General features: G+C 49.9%; 1 protein-coding gene across 2 annotated transcripts in view; it reads right to left on the bottom strand.

Annotated features, from left to right (window-relative positions):
* Positions 1-19,307, bottom strand: part of INTS3 (integrator complex subunit 3) — a 38,547-nt gene that overhangs the window by 4,266 nt on the left and 14,974 nt on the right. For both annotated transcript variants that reach the window (XM_068540845.1, XM_068540847.1), the window contains exons 4-24: positions 18,439-18,552; positions 18,173-18,257; positions 16,752-16,818; positions 14,291-14,435; positions 13,071-13,200; positions 11,689-11,786; positions 10,320-10,511; positions 9,268-9,355; positions 8,683-8,762; positions 8,132-8,223; positions 7,681-7,787; positions 6,739-6,858; positions 6,230-6,359; positions 5,711-5,765; positions 5,393-5,496; positions 4,812-4,856; positions 4,473-4,592; positions 2,726-2,879; positions 1,600-1,668; positions 651-726; positions 96-209 (exon numbers count right to left, since the gene is read on the bottom strand). In XM_068540845.1, the coding sequence (XP_068396946.1) occupies positions 96-209; positions 651-726; positions 1,600-1,668; positions 2,726-2,879; positions 4,473-4,592; positions 4,812-4,856; positions 5,393-5,496; positions 5,711-5,765; positions 6,230-6,359; positions 6,739-6,858; positions 7,681-7,787; positions 8,132-8,223; positions 8,683-8,762; positions 9,268-9,355; positions 10,320-10,511; positions 11,689-11,786; positions 13,071-13,200; positions 14,291-14,435; positions 16,752-16,818; positions 18,173-18,257; positions 18,439-18,552 (2,185 nt within the window). The remainder of the gene's footprint in view (positions 1-95; positions 210-650; positions 727-1,599; positions 1,669-2,725; positions 2,880-4,472; positions 4,593-4,811; positions 4,857-5,392; positions 5,497-5,710; positions 5,766-6,229; positions 6,360-6,738; positions 6,859-7,680; positions 7,788-8,131; positions 8,224-8,682; positions 8,763-9,267; positions 9,356-10,319; positions 10,512-11,688; positions 11,787-13,070; positions 13,201-14,290; positions 14,436-16,751; positions 16,819-18,172; positions 18,258-18,438; positions 18,553-19,307) is intronic.

Genomic DNA, 19,307 nt, shown 5'->3' with positions numbered 1-19,307 from the left:
CTCATCTAGAAAGAAGCCCAGAGGCCTAAGCCTTGCAGCAGCTGGACTGGGAGTGCCCTCTCCCTGCCGTGTTCCACACCCACAACCCGACTCACCTTTGTACTTGAGGTGCTGCAGGATGGGGATTATGGTCTCCAGGGGGATGTTGTGGGCCAGGAAGAGCTGCCAGGCACAGTACTGCTCAAAGGTTTCCCAGTCCAGGCTCTGGACTGAGGAGACAGAGAAGAGATACTCTCATTCATATTCTCAATCTCCCTCTCTCTCTCTCTCTCTCACACACACACAGACACACACACACACACAAAGACAGGGCTAATCCACTGATTATCAGCACCCCAGGCAGGGATGGTATAGGGGTGGAGACAGTGATCCGAAGACTACAGAAACTCTCCCTTTCACACAAAGCATAGTTCCAAAGTCTTCATACAGCTTCTGTATTCCCATCAGCCTTGAGGCTGGAGGGCCAAGGGACTTTTACAGAGCAAAAAACAGATCCAGACAGACATTGCCTGAGGCCACACGGCAGGGTGGAATGACGTTCTATCTCATTCTCAGCCCCAGAACCAGCTTTCCTGTTACTAGAAAATACACAGGGCTGCCACCCCTCTCTCTTCTCCCTGGGCACCTCAGGGCGTTGCGTGCTCACTCACTGAGTATATTGAGGACTGAGTCTTTTCGAAACATGACCAGGTTCCCCATCATCACATGGCAGACCAGCTCCTGGAGCTAAGGGGGAGGAGGAAGAAGGCAGAACCCATTGGTTCTAAAAGAGGCCAGGAAGCTAGTATGGAAGCAGAAGCAGGAGGGCTCATTCAGGGAAAAAACCAGAGGAAGTGAAAACCTAGTCAAAGGAATGGGGAGGAAATGGCACATGACGGATGCCAGGGGCTTTGAAGGATGAAGGGGACTGGCAAAGGAGTAACTGGCTTCAGTGATAAACACAGGCCTATTCGGAGCAAAAACAGTTAAGAAAAACTACCCCTTGTGTCCTGATGGCAGAGGGAGAACAGGCAGCTCCTCTACTTGGATGTAGTCTGGGCCTCTGAGCCATCCCAGTCTGTGCTGAGGGAAGGGCCGTGGGGGGCGGGATTACAGGTGTGGGTAGGAGAAAAGCAAAGGAGGAAGGGCTCTTGAGTGCTACGCTTCCCCTTCTATGAAGGGGGCAAACGAGTGGAGAGAAGGAGCAGAAACGGGACCCCAGTTGAGGCCTGAGAAGGGACACAGGCCAAGCTACAGCCTCGTAGGGACCTATTGCATGATAGAAAGGTCAAATAGAGATGGTCTGACCATTTTCATTCTGAGCCAAGGGGAAGACCGACTGAGAGCTTAAAAACACAATCCCCTCGGCTTCCCTGAAGAACGGGGGTGCCCAAAAATATGGAGAATAAGGGGAACTCCAGCAACACTGGCATGGCCCCAGCTCGCCTCCCAGGGGCTCCGCTTTCCTTCCCAGCCCCCAGGGCCTAAGGTGCACACAGCTGCAGCCAGGAGCAGGGTGCCTGAGAACACAGGCTCCCTGTCTGCAGGCCGAGGGGGAGGCAGAACCCCATTTCCCCGGGCCTGCCCCCAGGCCTCTCGGGATGACAGCTCTATGTTCACCTGTGCCGAGTCAATAACAGCCACAATCATGTTCAGCAGCTCCCCACTCCGCAAGGTCTCATCTGGAAACTGGAGGAAAAAGAGGGAAAGTAGGGCAAAAGTCCAAAATGCACCCCTCAGCTTTCACCTCATAATTCTTCGCCTCTCCCTACCACATGCTGAGGGGATGCTGGGCCAGCCAGACATGGGGTCCTAATATAAATCCCTAAACAAAGATCCAATAGTTATGAAGCTGGAAATTTAATCCTTAAAGAACCCAAGTTTTTAAATCTGTGTGTGCACACAATGCGTGTGTGTGTGTGTGTGTGTGTGTGTGTGTGTGGAAAGGAATGGGGAGCCATCTAGAGACAAAGCTAGAGCTGAAAGGGACTGGACATGGTGGTTAGTTAGCCCTGTGTGGAGTGGTGACAGAATTAGCATTTGCATCTCTGGCAGCAAAGAAATCAAGTCTATACTGACCCTTGCCAAAGACGAGGTGTAGAGAGTGTGTATATTTGGGGAGCGTGCAGGGTATGGGGTAGGCAGGGTCCCTTCTGGAGAGGCCAGTTCACCAGGGAGGGAGCTGGGCATCTGCACCCCTCCTCCCTCCAGTTTTTGGCTGACTCACTCTTCCTCCTGTTATGCCCTGATTTCCCTGTTCCTGGTAACTTTCACCAAGGGGAGGAAGCGCTGATACCTCCTCCTATGTCCCAATTCCTAGAGAAGACTCTTCGTGAACCAGGGAAATGAAAGGTGAGTCTCCTCTACAGAGGCCCCGGTCTTTGAGAACCATTAGAGAGATCGGAGGGTGAGCCATCAGACGGCGAGAGGGCTTTGGATACGTGAACATGGATCTGGTCGGGGCCCCTGTCCTGGGTCCAGAGGATGGGGCCAAAGCAGAGGAGACAAGTGTATAATCCCAGACCCCAACTCACACAACAAGAATTCTAGGGGTTTTAGACATTTTTCAAGTTGATAAAGAGAGGTAGAAGGAGGGGACGGCTGTGGTGTGGGAGGAAAGGGCCTACCGAGGCCAGCAGGGATGGGGAGAGGAGGGTCAGCGTTGTGTGCCGTGAGATAATGCAGTCTCCCGTGAGCCCGCCAGCACTGCTGCCCCATCCCCGTGGATACGGATAGAGGTGCTGACCTCTGTGTAGATGGAGGGTGTGAGGTGGCACAGCAGTCGCACGTCGTCCTCCTGGCAGGCCTTCATGTCCATCATTAAGCAGGTGTGCAGGTCGCCCAGCTGGGTGGCCTGGGCAAATGACTCGTACAGGTTCATCTTCCCTGCGGCGGCTTTGCTGCAAGACCAGTTGGGCCTCAGCCAGCAGCCTGACCCCAGCCCCCAGTCTCAAACATCTCCTAAGTAGACCCTCACTCTAGAATCCCTTTGCTGCCCAAGATGCCCTGGCCTAATCTGTCTCATGGCGCCCCCCTGCCTTCCCCCCAAGGACTTGGTGACTTATGGGAATTAGGAGACACTCTTCTTTCTCCCCATCTTTCCCCAGTGTTCCAGACAGGGCTCAGACCACAATTAGTGAAGAAGCTACTATCTGGTGAGAGTAAAGAACAAGAGAGAGAGGGCTCAGGTCAGGTTAGAGAAAGCTTTCTCTCTTGTTCTTCGGGCTCTGAGCAATGAGGGCAATAACACATAGAGACCCCGAGACCCCTACCTCACACCATATGCAAAAAACTTAACTCAAAATGGGTCACAGGCCTAAATGTAAGAACTGAAACTACACAACTCTTAGAAAAAAACATAGGAGTAAAGCACAAGTGACAAAAGAAAAAAGAAAGTGGACTTGATCAACATTTGAAACTTTTCTGTTTCAAAGGATACCATCAAGAAACTGAACAGACAACCCATGGAATGGGAGAAAATATTTGCAAACCATATATCTGATAAGGGACATGTATCCAGAATATTTGAAGAACTCTTAAAAATCCACAAGAAAAAGACAAATACCCAATTAAAAAATAGAGATTCAAACAGAAATTTTTCCAAAGAAAATATGCAAATGGCCAATAAGCGCATGAAAAGATACTCAACATCATTAGCCATCAGGGAAATGCAAATCAAAACAAGGATGAGATACCACTTCACACCCATTAGGCTGGCTATAGTCAAAAGCCAACAAGTGTTGGGGTGCATGTGGAGAAATTAGAACTCTCACACACTGCTGGTGGGAACATAGAATGGTTGTGTCACTTTGGAAGACAGTTTGGCAGTTTCTCACAAATTTAAAAATAGAGTTACCATTGGACTCAGCAATTCTATATACTCAGGAAAATTGAAGACAACTGTCCATGCAAAAAGTTGTACATGAATGTTCAGAGCAGCTCTATTCACAACAGACAAAAAAGTGGAAACAACCCAAATGTCCATCAACAACTGAATGGGTAAATAAATTGTGGTATATCCATACAGTGGATTATTTAGCCGTAAGAAGGAATGAAGTACGGATACACGCTACAACAGGGATAAACCCTGAAAACGTTAGGCTAAGTGAAAAAAGCCAGTCATGAAAAATCAAACACTGTATGATTCCATTTATATGAACTATCCAGAATAAGTAAATCTATAGAGACAGAAAAGCAGATCAGCGTTGCATGGGCTGGGTGAAAGGGAGAATGGGAAAGTGACTGCTAATGGGTATGGGGTTTCTTCTTGGGATGATGACTACGTTCTAAATTAGACAGTAGTAACAGTTGTGCATCTTTGTCAATATACTAAAAACCACTGAATTATACACGTTAAAGCTGTTATTAACACACACACACACAGAAGGCCCTGGTGATGACAGGAAAGGGGGATGGGAATGAGGTCTGGTAGGACAGAGGCTCTCCAGGATGCTTCCCGGCACCTAAGGCTTAAACGTGGGGACCACACCCACCTGGCCCTTAGGTAGTAAAGCAGGTGGTAGCCAATCTTGGGCTGCTTCTGATACAGCTCAGAGAGAAGGTCCAGAAGCAGAGAGAAGCTGCTGTTGTCTTCCTGCATCTGGCATAGGTTCCTGGAGTGGGAGATGGGAGTACAGAGGACAGCTTTACCTAGGGGAGACTCTCCTATGGCACTTCAGGGGGCATGGCTATCTGTGCCCACTGCATACCCCTCCTCCTGGAGAGGGAGTCCCATTACCCCAGGACAGAAGCGTAAGCGTGCTGATAGGGAGGATGGATGGCAGAGCAGCATCTCCTACAGCTGGACCTAAACATGAGGTAGAGAGGCTTACCTAAATATTAGGTAGAGAGGCTTCCCCACAGATTCCTCCAGGGACCTACAAGAGGAGGGTGATATATGAGAGTCCGTGTGAGGGGAGGAAGGGTGGCTTGCAGGCAGATATTATGGAGAACCAGCTTGAGGCTAGATGCCAGCCTGCTCCTTTCCTAACCGACGTTAAACTTCCCACTGCCCCAGAGGCTTTGCTCACAGAGAAGTCAGGTTCCTAACACTGAGCCACAATCTGGTTGTTGTCATTGCAAGTGAGATTCTTGCCCTTCAGGGAGGTTCCAGGCAAGGGTCCGATCCCACCTGAAGCAGCAAAGGCGGGGGCTGCTGGGTGCAGCAGCAGGGGCAGGACGCGCACGAGGGGTGCCGGTCCACTGCCCCAGTACGCTCGCTGTTCGGCAGGCAAAAATAAATCCTCGTTTAAATGAATCAGTATGTGTGAGAATAAAAACAAGTGAAGAGATTATTCTTCCCAAGTCCTCAGCAAGGTGCCTCTAGGACTTGGGTCATCCTTCTAGCCCCCTGAGGCCGGGGGGGTGGGGGTGGGGGTGGGGTGGGGGAGCAGTCAGGAAAGATGAGCCTTACTCCTCAGTGATCTCCTCGGGCAGCACCTCCCCTCGGAAGTGGCCCTTGAAGAGCTCCTGTAGGCAGGAAGCGAGGACAGACAGCTGCTCCGAGTCAAAGTCTTCCTGGGTGGTAAGACAAGGAGGGACTATCACCACCCAGGCCCAAGCCTCACTGCCCCCACTACCCAGAGCTTTCTCCCTCCAGGATCAGCCGGCCCCTCCCCCATCAGAGGGGGACCCATCTCGAGTAGGGGAAGGAGGCAGTCAGATGCCTGCGGGGCTTCCAGCTGGGCAGGCTGGGCTGCTTCCTCCCTTAAGGGGGTGGGTTCCTCCTCACCTCCAGGACCTGGTCCACGATTTCCTGCATGACCTCACACTGGGCCTCTGTATCACTGCAGTGCAGAAGGGAGAGGAAATCTCAGGGACGTAAATGATAGCAGAGGGCAGGACACACACCCAGAACAGCGTGCTCAAGCACACTCCGGTGCACAGAGACAAAACAAAGGAGCTCTGTGGGAATCAGGGCTGTGGCTGAGGAGGCCTCAGGGCAGAATCTGCTGCTCTCTGGGCAGAGGCCAAAGACAAGGGAAATCCCCAGAGCCCTGCTTCGGGTCCCAGAGGCTCTTCTACTCAGAACCTTGGAGTGAGAGCCCGGGATGCTGGGGAACACGGCTGCCCCCTCCCAGCCCACACCCCCCAACCAACACTGCAGAAGGCATCTCCCATGCAGCTTCAACCACCTCTCCACACACCCCCACCACGTCCCCTCCAAACCCACCACTCTGCCACCCCACTAAGCTTCAGGAAGAAGCCCAGGGCTGGACCTCCGGAGGTTGAGAGCAGGGCTGGCACCCACCTGCCCTTCTGAAGCTGGAGCACTTTGTCCCTCAGGGACTCATCCAGCTGGTCAAGGTAAGGGGTGATATCGACTGGCTCTTCCACCACTGTCTCCTTGATTGGGTGGAAGCGAAACTCTCTCTTCTTTCCTGAAGAGAGTGATTTAGGAAAGAAGTCACTTGGCCCAGACACGAGAAGCAGAGACAGCCCCCTGAACAGTGTGGCCCTCCTGACACGCGCCTCGTGTGCACCGTTCACTCGGAGCTGTGAGTGCCTGAAGCACTTCCCTGAGCGTGTGCGTGTTCTAGCCTCAGGAAGCAAGAGAGGGCAGGGACCACTTCTCCTTTTTACCCTCCTGCTGCAGTGCCAAGTGCAGGGTTCTGCACCTTGGAGTCTCATCCAGGAGCCCTGTTAACAAAACTAACTCGGAGAGGCAAAGATGACAGAGAGACCGCAGAGAGGCTGCTCCTGCCAACCAGTCCTCTCGGGATTGACACAAGCCTGAACTACCTTTGCTGCCAGCCTCACCTTTGCTGTTGAGATCCTCCTCATCGTCACTAAAGGCTGCCTCTGCGTTGTCATAGCAACTCTCATCCTTGTCTGACACGTGGTTGTCCATCTCCATGGAAACTGCCTCCTCAATTTTGACTTGGGAGTAAAGAAAGACAAGGCATTTGATGGCCTCCTCTGTCACATGCTCCTGGGAAAGGGAGACTAAAGGACAAGTGGGAGGATAAGGAGTTCATGACCTAAATGGAATATGAATTCCGGAAGGACAGGCGTCTTGTCCTCAACCCTCCAGGGCTTTTGGTGGGGATTTTGCTAGGAATGAGAGCAGCACAGAACCTGACTCCTCTATGCTCAGCTGAGGATCAGCGAGTAGATGAGACCAGGCACAGTCCCAAGTGCTCTTTAATTTAAAAGTACGTTGGGAAGCTCTGCTTGGCTTAAGGAAGGGTGTGTGTGTGTGTGTGTGTGTGTGTGTGTGTGTGTGTGTGTGTCTGTGTCTGTCTGTGTGTGTGTGTCTGTGTGTGTGTGTCTGTGTGTGTGTCTGTGTGTCTGCAACTGGAAGCAAGATTTGAGACCCAATATGACAACCTCTCATCAGAGGCCAGGACCTGGGGCTGGGAAGAGAGAAGAGGTGGGCAACGCTTAAGTGAGATAAATGCACATTCCATTCCAGTAGGTAGAAGGCCTTCTACCTACTGAGGAGAGGTTAGTAAGAGAAAAAAACAGAGGAGTTAAGAGAGCTCAGTGAAAAGCAGATAAGATTAGATGGAGAGGGAGAACCAAGGAAGATGACACAAAAATGAATAAAAGAAAAAACTAGGGAAAGAAAAATTGAATGGGACAGTGTCACAGGGTAGAGCACTGCACAGGGATGACATCCTAAACAAGGGCTCTAGTCTGAGCACCCTGGATGTCTCCATCCCTCTTTTGAAACAGGTGATGGAATGGATGGGTCTGTACCTTCCACAGGTGGGCTGGGAGAACTGCAGAACTCAGGAAACTTCTCCCTCAGCATGGCCCGCAGCTCCTTATCCAATTTAGGGTTGTCAAATAGGGGAGCCAAATGCCTAATGGGGAACATGAATGAAGGTCAATATCAGAGCTCCTCACTTCTAACGCAACATGGAGTTAAGCAAATAGGTTTAAGCCCAACTGGTACAATTGGGCCATACTCAGATCCTTGGGAAGGGTCACCAGGGCACAGGGAAGGCATTTGAAGCCCTCTGCAAGAGAGAAATTCCTCTAAGAGTCAAGAGGACATATGTCTAGCAGTCTGCGGTGGAGCCAGTACTTTTTATACCTCTTGAGGGAAAGGGTCAGCAATGGTACAGCAATATCTGGATGTGTCCGACCTAGTGAAAAATGAGAAAACAACCCATTTCCCTGCCCCACAGACACATTAAGTCCTTACGCCAGGACCCGTTTCTCCACAATGTGATTGAGGGAGGAAAAGACACCCTGCCGCACGTGGCCCTCCAATGGTGGATAGAAGTTGGGAATGATCTGGAAGGGAAGAAGAGGAGCAGCGAATGAGCACAGGACTTTCCATCCAGAGTGTTCTGCTGAACTAGATCTAAAAAGCTGCTTTGGTTTTAATCAGGAGACACTGGGAAGTATGGCTGCAGAAAGGACTGGAATGTTCCTGATTGTCCTGTGCTGCTAAAATGGGAAACTCTTACTCAACCTGGCTGCTCCTCAAGGAGACCAGATTTTACCTTAAGTCATCATCCTTGAAGCTGAGAAACCCAGTGGAGACATGGAAAGATTCAACTGGAGACAGTGGGAATGAGGAAAAGAAGCATTCACTAACTTGGGAGATAGGACCCACGGCCATGACCCACTTCTGCTCCCACAGTCAAGGGGCACTGGGAAGACCTATGCACTGACCAACAAGGTTAGAAGGGACACACACTTAACTCTGCTCAGGCAGCATGGGGAGAAAAAAAGGGCTATGGCACTTACACGGCACATGAAGTCCAGGAGTGTGGCAGTGATGGCTGGGTGGGGCTTCATAGAGTGATGCATGACCAGGATGGCTGGCTCTGGAGAATGTGAAATTAAAGGGTCCCCCCACATCAGACAGTCTATTTCCAGCTCCATAAAATGAGGTATCAATACGTATGAATGGCTCCAGAGAAAGCTATGTCTATCCCCGCCCCCCTCGTCCTGCTGAGCAGACCCCAAAGCAGACAACCCCCAAAACAGCTCATAGCCCTCATCTCCCTTCTTGTCCCTAGCATTCAGCTTGGAGGAGGGAGGCAGTAGGAGAAGAGGAGCAGGAGATAGCACAGACTCTTCCTCGGCCTGGGCCCTCCCCACTCAAGCCCAAGCCTAAGGCTATGGGGCGAAGGGGGTGGAATGATCGCTTAGCCTCATCAAAGCAATTTTCCTTTTAGGTCAAGGGAGCAGTGATGAGGAACAACGGAACTGCTCCCAGATAAGCTGCCTCCACACCACGCCGCCCTGAGATTTATGGCCGCTATCACTGAGACAAGGCAGCAGGGCCTGGGGGATGGGGAGTGGCGCTGCCTGGTCCCGGTCACATACCTATGTTCATAATGCTGTCCTTGTCTGGGCTAAAGAACAGCCAGTCGTAAAACAAAGCCAGCTTGGCATTAGAGGCAGCGACATTTGACTGGAAAAAAAAGAGGAAAAAAGAGGGCTAGTTTCATCAACCAGCTCCCTTTCCTGCAGAAGCCCAAGGCAGATTCCAGGGCCCACGTGACTGCTCCATCCATGAAATTCAGTTTCTTGTGAGACAGGGTGGACCTCCCGCAGGATTGAAGGCACCCAAATCTGTAAATGAGTATGAGTACCCTGTGGTCTCACCAACCAACGGCCTGGGTTCTCACGCATTCAGGAGAACACATCCTTGATCCCACAGGGAGAACAGCTGGGCCTGGGGGGGGCGGTCCCCTGATCACCCCTGAGCTGAGACACTCAGACTAGCCCCTCGGCTGCCTGTGCTGAGCTCCCCAGGCACATTCCTGAAGGAAAGACCCTTAGGCATAGCTTGTTGTTATATCTGAATCAGCACATTCCAAGGACCCGGTCAGACGGGGGAGGGGGAACTCTGTCAGAAGAGGTCAGAGGGCAGCTAGATGCCAGAGAACAAGTTTCCCACCCCGGGCACAGGGAGGAAACGCTGGGAAGGAAATGGCTGCACTGCGGATTCACTATGTTTGGAGAAGGGAAGTATCTAGAGCTGATGCCAAAAGGCATGGAAGTGAGGGTCTAAGGAAAACAAGACCTGAATCTGAGTCAGGAACAATTCAGAGGAATAATCACATGTGGTTTCTGGAAGCTGATAGGAAAGACAGGGCTGCCTCAGAAACCCAGGCTTGGAGATTGGCAGTAAAGGTGTAGATGAACCTGTTCAACCCTAAACCCACATGGGAAATAAAAAGTGTAAGTAAACTTCTAGAGACACTAAGGGAGGCGGGGCAACGGCTGAGACACTCAGGAGGAAGAGAGCGAAAGAACAGTCCTTAGCGGTCGGGTGGCCCAGAGGGTCAGGAAGAAGCATGGAAGTGTGAGACACAAGGGAAAGAGGGGCCCTTCACCACCCAACAGCCTCCACCCCACGCCCAGCCCCTCACCGTGCATGTTGTCAGGAGCCAGCCAATGATGGCCCATCGGGGCAAGATATCTGAACTCAGCACTTCATTAGAAGGGTGGACAACCCCACAGATGTAGCGAATGAGGTCACAGCGCAGAGACTGACTGTCTGGGGTTGACAGGTACTGGCGCTGGAACCAATCCTGGTATCGCTTTTGTTGACCAAACCGCACCTGGGGGAAGGGGACGTTAGAAAGAAAAACTGGGAAGGGAGGGTGGGGTCTCTGGACAGAGGGAAATGAGCACCATTCAACTCTAGGCTTAACCTAGACCCCAATTTCTTCCCACAACTTATTCATTAATTCGTATTGTCTCTCAAGTCTCCCTGCCTTTGGGAAGACATCCTGATTTAAATCTTCCTTGATTTAAAAAAAAAAATGTTGTCTCCTCAGCACTGACTGAAAGCTTCCTGAGGCTGAATGACCTAACAGGATCATTATCCAAAGCATACAGACTCTCCAAACCTTCTTGCATCAAGTCCTTCCCCTAAACAGACTCTAAGTGGATACAAATAGCAACCCTAAGGGGAAAGATCTAGATTTCCTCTTCTATTCCCAATTCAACCAAAATAGAGAGCAGAAAGGTTAAAAAAAAAAGCAAAAAAACACTAAACCAACACCGTCTAATAGAACTTTCTGCAATACAACTTTCTAGATGGTGGCGATTGAGCACTTAAAATGTAGCTACTTCAACTGAGGTATTGAATTTTAAAGTTTATTTAATTTTAACTAATTTAAATTGCAACATGTGGCTAGTGGCTACCACATGCGACAGCCCAGATCTAGACAGTTCTCCTGGATGACTTGGGAAACCGTAAGTTGGCTAGAGCAGTGGTTCCCTAACACCAGACTGGCTGCAGAGGCACTGCTGCCTGGAAAGTCTGTTACAAATACAGATTCCACAAATAGATTCTCTGGGAGAGTAAGATCCAGGAAGATGTATTCTTAACATGCTCCTCAAGCAATGCTGCCATAATTCAGCCATGTTTGGAAACCAAAAGGCCGTAGCTCTCTTCCTGAGAGGTCATGGTTCACCCAGAGGAACTGTTGAGTTTAATTTCCCAGAATGAGCACTCTCACTCTACCCTTTTATAGCACATTTCACACTTGTAAATTACATTATTTGTACACAAGTATTGGTTTAATGACCCCTTTAGATAGACTGAAAGCTTCACAAGAACTGGAGTTGTCTTACTCAACACTATATCCCCAGTTCTTCGCTCCATGCCCAATCACACACTTGACCACCCCTCCACCCGGCAGTAACCAATGGTAAGACATCTACAGGCTGAAGGAAGAAGCCTAGGCCAGCACCTGCAGCTTCTCTTCCTGCTGCAGTAGGTTAGCTTACCCGGGATGTCATGAAGAGGAGCTTAGTCTCCATGTCTGGGGTTAAACGACATGCTAGGAATTTTCGAGATGTTCTTGACTGAAGAAGCTGTAGGATACCTGAACCAAGTGTGCAAGGGAAGAGAAAAGAGAAGACTGAGGACCAGAAGGAATAGAAAGCAGGTGGGCAACCTGAGCCAGGTACTGATGGCCAGTGGTCTTGCTCATGGGGAAATTCTAAGACATGACCAAGAGGTCGAGCACAGGTATAAGTTGGGGTTCTAACCAGCACCTGAATGATCTGCTCTAACCAACCACCATCCCCAGGACCAAGATATATTCATTCTTTTCTTCTACTGGCCATCCAGAGCCCCCTACTCGTATTATTCCAGTTGGCAACATGTGGGAAAGTTAGGGAAAAATATGGGGAACCCTAGCCTCTCTTCCTGCTCCTGACGGTCCCATCACTGGCTCCTGGGATCAATGTGGGTTGTGGCATAAGCACGAGCTCTGGAGTCAGACAGACCTGGATCCAAATCCTGCCTCTGACACTTACTAGCTGTGTGGCCTTGGGCAAATTACTTAATCTCCTTGAACCTCATTTTCTTTACCTGTAAACATGGAAAGTAAAATATCCATCTTACAGGGGTGTCCTGAGGATTAAATGAGTTAACATACATGAGCCTAGCACACAGTAGGCACTCAAAACAACTCAATACATGTTCAATATAAGAGCAGTACAACATAAGGTAAAACCGGGGCTTTCTTCTCCTTTCCTGACTACTGCACTCATGTTATGTGTGCACATGTACGCGCACACACGTGCGTGTTGGACGCGGGGTGGGGAGCAAAGCTGCACAGTCACTGTTTAGACCGTGAGGACCCTGGGAAGGGGAAGGGAAATGTAAAGGGCCTTGCTGGCAGAGGCACACAGAGACTCCTTTCCTCCCCCAAAGAGGATTTTGGCCAAGCTGGATCCTTGGAATTCAGAGGCATGACTGCTCCTGGGGAGGAGCCTTCGCTTACAGGACAAATTCCAGCCCCTCTGCTGACTCAGTCTCACAAGCTGACCTCTGACACCCCTGACAGACTCAGTGAAGCTGGCAACTGGTCATCAGCTCCCCTCTTGAGCCAAAGAGCTGCCGGGACAGGAGGAGGAGGAGGATCACAGTTTTCTGTCTCACTTTCTCTTGAATGACAGCTGGAGCCTGCCAAGTAGGGGCTGTCTGGGAGGGAAGCACCTGAACTGTTCTGTGTGCCCTGCCGTTCCTACACCCAGCTGTGCTTGGCAGAGACTGCCCAGTCCCAAGCTTCCTCAATCTGACTGCCAACGTTCTCCTGTCCACCAACCTCTGCCCTCTTGACGCCACCTCTCAAGGACAGGCTGCCCCAACCCTTGCTTACCTGTGAACTGAGGACTCAAGGCCTGAGGGTTATGGATAATATCTTTCCAAAGCAGTTCAAATTCTGGTATCCTGGCAACATTCTGAAGTAGTCTTACGAGGTCTCGGCCAATCATCAAACATTCCATGAACTAGATGGGGTGGATAGCAGGAAACAGGAAAGAGAATAGAAACACGGATTGTTTACCTGTTGCAGGGAGGAAGGAACAACATGTTCTAGGGAGGGGAGGAAAGAGGGTCGAAGGGGTTATACGATTTTTTCTGGAACCAAGGGTTGGCTCCAAGCTGTTCAGGGGAAGACAGCTGAAGTGGAGGACTGATATCAAGGATGAGAGGTTATTGGAAACTGCGGAAGCCCTGCTGGTTTTCACATTAATCTGTTGCCCTGTCCTCTGAGAACTGTTTCACTCCAGGTCAAGGGATACTAAGACTCAAAAAGGCTAGGGCTGGCAAGTTGAGCCCCAGACATCTTACCCCAGAACTTGCTTGGTCCAACAGAACATTCTATGGTAATGGAAATGATCTCTATCTGTGCTGTCCAAAAGGATACCCATTAGCCACAGGTGGCTAATGAGCACTTGAAATGTGGCTAATTCAACTAAGGAACTGAATTTAAAATTTTTATCTAATTTCAATTAATTTTTTTTTTTAGGCCACGCTGTGTGGCATGCGGGATCTTAGTTCCCTGACCAGGGATTGAACTACGCCCCCTGCACTGGGAGAACAAAGTCTTAACCACTGGACCGCCAGGGAAGGCCCTAATTTCAATTCATTTTAATTTATATTGCCACATGTGGCTAGCAGCTGCTGCATTAGACAGCTTAACTCTAGCATCTGTCTCTCTTGGGAGATCTGACAGTGGACAATTCACAATCCCACATGATCATGGCAATTACCCAGGTGGGTAGGTGGGGGAGACAACATAACAGTGGGAACACAAGATAGCTTCTGTCTGTGGTGTGCTGTGCAACAGTGTTCATGAATCTGACCAGGAAAATCCCTAGGATGCCAGCGTAACCGGCAGCATTCTAGGAACCAGGGTTACTCCACACTGATTTCTCCACCCTTCTATCCTCATCTGTCTTACAGTGATGAAAAAACAACCGACCTTGAACCACCTCCATCTCTCCAACACAACATCTCTGGCCCCAGGTCACCATGCAGAACAGAAAGAGGTGTCCCATTCTGGGTTTCACTTCCCCACACTGTTTTCGTCCTCACCCGCTCCCGAAGCAGTGAGATGCAGAAGTCCACCTCCTTCTGCCGCAGGGCCTGCAGCTGGGCGGTCCCATGGTGGTCGACGATGAGGCGGAGGTATGTGTAAACAGCCATGGCAATGAGGATGCTGCTTTTCAATACCCATTCCCTGCAGGGAGGGAAGACACTGGCACCTGTACTCCGTCTAGACCCTCCCACTTCACCCCCACACTTGGCTCCAGTGCCTCACAGATGTGTGATGATTAGCACTGGGAGTAAGTTTTTGGTTCCTTAATTGCCCGCGCCTGCTGTCGTTATCTATCTTGGACTATTAACTGGCTAAGGTAGGGACAACTTCCTCCCACTCTCCCGAGTGCCCAATAAAGGTAAGTGCTAAATAAAAGCAATCTCTCTTTACCACATAAGAACTTAGCTTCCAATAAAATAATTTTGTTTGTTGACTCCGTCACTCAAACATTAACTGAGTGCCTATCGTGTGCCAAGCACTGTCGAGGTACAAGGGACAAAGATAAGCCAGAGCTTCTACCTGGCTCAGACTACAAAGAAAAAGGTTTGGAAGTGTCCCTCAGTCAGTAGTTCGTAAAGTGTGGCCCAAGGACTCTGGGGATTACCAAGACCCTTTCAGGACCCTGGAGATTTCAGAACACACTGTGTCAGCTTGTCATTAGCAGCCCACCACGTCACAAACCTTCCCCTGGCTTGCTCTCTGGCCACTGATCCCACTCCCAGTCAATGAGTCACCTGCCTTAAATCATAATCTGAAAAGACGAACGAGATTTTGGATAGCAAACCTATTTTCCCGGGAGTTTTAGACGTTCCCTGAGGAAAGGGGGGAATGAAAGAATTGTGCATTCCCTGCTGCTTGAAAAGGGGTGTTAAGACACAGTGGGGAGATTCCAAAGACTCCAATGCTGGCTCAAAGCACCAAAACTGGGGAGCTGTCTCCCCCAAGCAAGTAGTTTGTAAGGCTTTGGCACCCCTGCTGGAAGGCAGGGAACCAGAGGAAGAATACAGGGAGTTTAATTAATCCAAGCAGGCAACATCCTGATTCCGGAAAAGTGCTCAAGCCACCTAATTAAGAGACTCTGGCCTTTTCCTTTCACAGAATGAAAGCAGCAGCCAAGGACACAGGGATGGGTCTCCCTCCCGCACCTGCTATCTTTTAATTCCACAGCCCTAGAAACACTTGGGAAGGAGTGAGAGGGAAGGTGTGGAAGAGGACAGTTTTAAACTTCTAGGGACTCACTTGCATGAAAGGATGTGAGTTTTTTGGAGGGCAGGAGAAAAGGTAGGGCAGTTATCTGACACCTGTACACTAAGACTGCACTCTAATTGCCCAAATGAGCGGAATTCTGCTTTAAGGTATGGGAACAGGAGGTATCTGGCACCAGGGACAAAATGAGAAAAATCACTTTTTAGGAAGATTTGCTAGTAGAGGTGATGAATGTATCTGAATCCTGGGATGGGGTAATGAACAGAAAGAGAGATGAAAGTGAAACCCTCTGACCCAGGACGTTAGGAAGGCACAGCGACCTAAGAGAAGCAGAGACCTGGTAAGAAACCACTAGGATCTCATGTGCTGTGTGCTGGTACCAAAGACGATAGAAGTGCCGCCAGCCGCACCTGCAGCTGCGCATCCAGGCCCAGGGCACTAGGTGGCACTGCACGGCAGACCTGGCACAGCTTTCAAGCTCCGGCAGAGCACAGAACACAGCCACCTCTTTCACAAGTGTGAATCTAAACCATCGGAAATATGGAGGCTATCAGCCCTCTCAGTCACGTGACTGACTACTCTGCTGTCCTCTCCCAGAAGTAGACTCTGAAATCAAGCAACAGGAAGACTGAGGCCACAGGACCCAGAGGTAGGCCTCACCCCCAAACAAGTTCATAGATGGAACAGCCCTCATATTTTCTGGTCCTTTACTTTGACAGGGAAGGGAAAGAATCAGCTGGAAAGCCCAACATGCCCCCTCATGCCCTCTGTACCACTGGTCTCAGTGACCTCCTCACTCCCACCACCCCCTGTGCCACTTCAACAGAAGGGGGGCATGGGTAGGATGGATAGTCTTGGAAGGGAGAAAAGGGGTACCTGCCAGGCCTGGGTGGCTGGCTGGCCCTACTCTGCTGAGCTCATTCTCCCCCACCTCCCCCCAAAGATAAACATTCCATGGAGGTCTGGATCAAAAATAAACCCTTATCAGATGAAACGAGTTTTTCCTGGGCTCCGAGAGATTTTAGCAAAGACCTTCTTTCCCACTCCTTCATCCCTGGGCCATACCATGGCATTAATTCCTTCACTTGCCACCAATACACTGGTCTCTCCCTCCCCCACCTCATCCCCTCTAACCTAAGGTGTTCTTGGGCCACTAACAGTCCTCACACAACCCTTGCATCCCCATTTCCCACACTCACACCCACTGAGGCCATATCTGGCTCTTGCCCCACCCTTCACGATAGACTCTACCTCTGCTCCATCAGGATATCCAGAACACTCTCTGCCAACCAGATATTTTTTGCCGTAACATCCCCACCTGATCAAAGGGGGAGAAAACAGAGAATCAGAATGGCTCTGATTAGTGACTCAGCTAATCCAGTACACTTCTTCACCATCCTACTGGTCCGTCCCTAACTGTTATCCCATCACTGATGTTCTGAGTGCTGGAAAAACTGTCTTCTGTTCTGTCACGCTTTCAAGTTTCCCCCCCTGACTCCAGAGAGAAGGGAAGGGAAGGTTTGGGATTTTTCCAGAAACCAGAACTGCTACTTTTCCATAGACAGGGGGTTGGAATGGGAATAGTGTGAACCCTGAAAGGGAATGTCTGGGAAGGAGATATGAAAAGCCCATGCTTGGAAAGAAAGGATGGTATTTCAGACAGGGCCTGAGAAGTGCAGGTGGCTAGCAAGAGCTGCAGTCCAGCCACTGGATGTCCCCAATCCTGTGTCAGGCTCAGGACAGGCCAAGGGTTTCTTGCTTCCACGTATCACAGTCTTGAGTGCTTGCTATGAAACTTCCTGGGGCTGAATTAAACATTCAGTAATGCCAGACCAAAGTCTTAGGATGAGAAGTGGGGACTCCCTATTTGGGAGAAGCCAAACAGGGAAGAAAGTACCAGGAGAGTGGATTAAAAACAGCCAGCACAACAATGCTACGCCTTGCCCCAGGCCCTAATTTAAAAATTCCACGTTCACAGAGTCACACATCACATAGATTAAGGTTTATACACATCACAACAGGAGCATCGGTGTTGTACAAAATCCTGAAGAGGAAGCAAAGAACCAAGGGGCAATGGTGAGATAGAGAGGCAGGGTCATTTTTAAACAAACACATGTAATTTTGGGAATAGAAGTAGCAGGGGCAGGCCTCTTGGATATTCAGTGGCTCAGACAGATGTCACTGATGCCAAGAAGATAACAAAACCTAAATGTCAGGGTCTGTTCTGTGACACAGTTCGTCCCTCAAACTGGCCCCAAGTGTTCAGAACATTGAGGTGGAGCCAGAGAAGATGCCTGGGTTTCTGAAAGTACAGTGTGATGAGAACCAATTATTTTGCCCTTACTTCTCTCCCCATTCTTTCCAGATTCTTTCTGATCCAATATGCCATGAAACCCCAGAGTGAGGACTGGTTACAATAGGCCACCTATTTTATACCGGGCCTCGAGTTTGGCAGGAAGGAAAAGGAGGCAAGACTTATTGCTTCAAAAGGCCCCCAGTAATTTTTCAATTTCTTTCTGCAACATACGTGGCCAGAAGATGCCTGGGTCAAAAGGAAAGAGTCTAAGCAATCCAGGAATCAAGTCCCTTAGGTACTTAATCATTCTCCATGGCCTGGATTTACGCTCTGGGCTGCTCTCCTTTCTTCTTTACGTTCTTGCCATCCAACTCACCGGCAATCTGCTTCATGAATGTCATGCAAACACCATCGGCTCCCAGAACCCCACTCTTCACTAGTTCCCGTACCAACCACACCAACTAAAGGAGAGAGGAAAAGGCAGATGAAGAGAAAGGCCTGTGAATTTGAGAAAGGGGCTAATCCAATCACATTAGAATTTAGGTGTACAAAGGTAGTAGTAGTATGTTACCCCCGATTCCTCCTTCCCTTCCCCTTAGGAGAGGATCCATTCTGTTACGTCTCTTTTCTTTCTGGCCTTACCTGAGTACGGCAGGTATCCTGCAACTTCAAGTACTTCTCCATAAGTATCTGGTTGATTTTATTCAGGACAATATTCATGCCGTCACGACTCACCAGAGCCAAGTCCCGGTAACACTGTGAGAAGTGAGGTTTGTGAGCAGCCAGCAAGCTGAGGATAGGCTCCTGATCCCACTCACAGTGGGCCCCCTGCCCTCTCCAACTTAAATACCACCAATGCGATATGAGTGGCAATGAAAGACTTTCCACTCTGGAAGGCAGCTATGTTCACCACTATACCACCAACGCAAAGACTTTCCACTCTGGATGCCATCCTTCCACCCCAAGCCTACCCCTTGCTCCATCACACAGGGTGGGGAAAAGGGACTGACCTACTCTAATAAGGCAGAAAAGCCTGTTAAGAAAGGCTCCCTGTCCCCTACCTCCCTTCTTAGGAAGCGTCACACTGTTTGATGCCACCAGCTGAGCAAAACCAGGTGGAGGCCCATCTGCTTTTCATCTGCCAGTAAAAGGTCACTGCAGAATGGGTTTGGTTGAATAGCTTGGAAAGGATCTCAAAGAGATTTTTAGACTTGTATTGACACAGCCAGATGAAGCAAAAGGCTAGGAGTATTAAGGAAAGAGGCTCCAGGGACCAGGACCCTGGAAAGAAAGGGCAGAACCAAACCAAACTTCCCTAACTAAACACCTTTCTTCTTTTCTCTGGGCTGCCCTTTGCTTCTGCCAAGTATTGAAAAAGGAGGGGTCCTTAAGCACACCCAACTCTGGGGGAGGTGAGGGAAGGCATGCCAATTTCCTCTGAGAGCTCTTGTTTCTCTTCCCGCTAGAGCCTTTCTCACCCTGTCTCTCTAAAGAGACCAGACTCCTGGAGG

This window comes from Eschrichtius robustus, chromosome 3, assembly GCF_028021215.1.
Source record: "Eschrichtius robustus isolate mEscRob2 chromosome 3, mEscRob2.pri, whole genome shotgun sequence".
In the NCBI taxonomy this organism is placed as follows: Eukaryota; Metazoa; Chordata; class Mammalia; order Artiodactyla; family Eschrichtiidae; genus Eschrichtius; species Eschrichtius robustus.
Note: the sequence above shows the minus strand (reverse complement) of the source record. Positions and strands in the feature narration are given on the sequence as shown.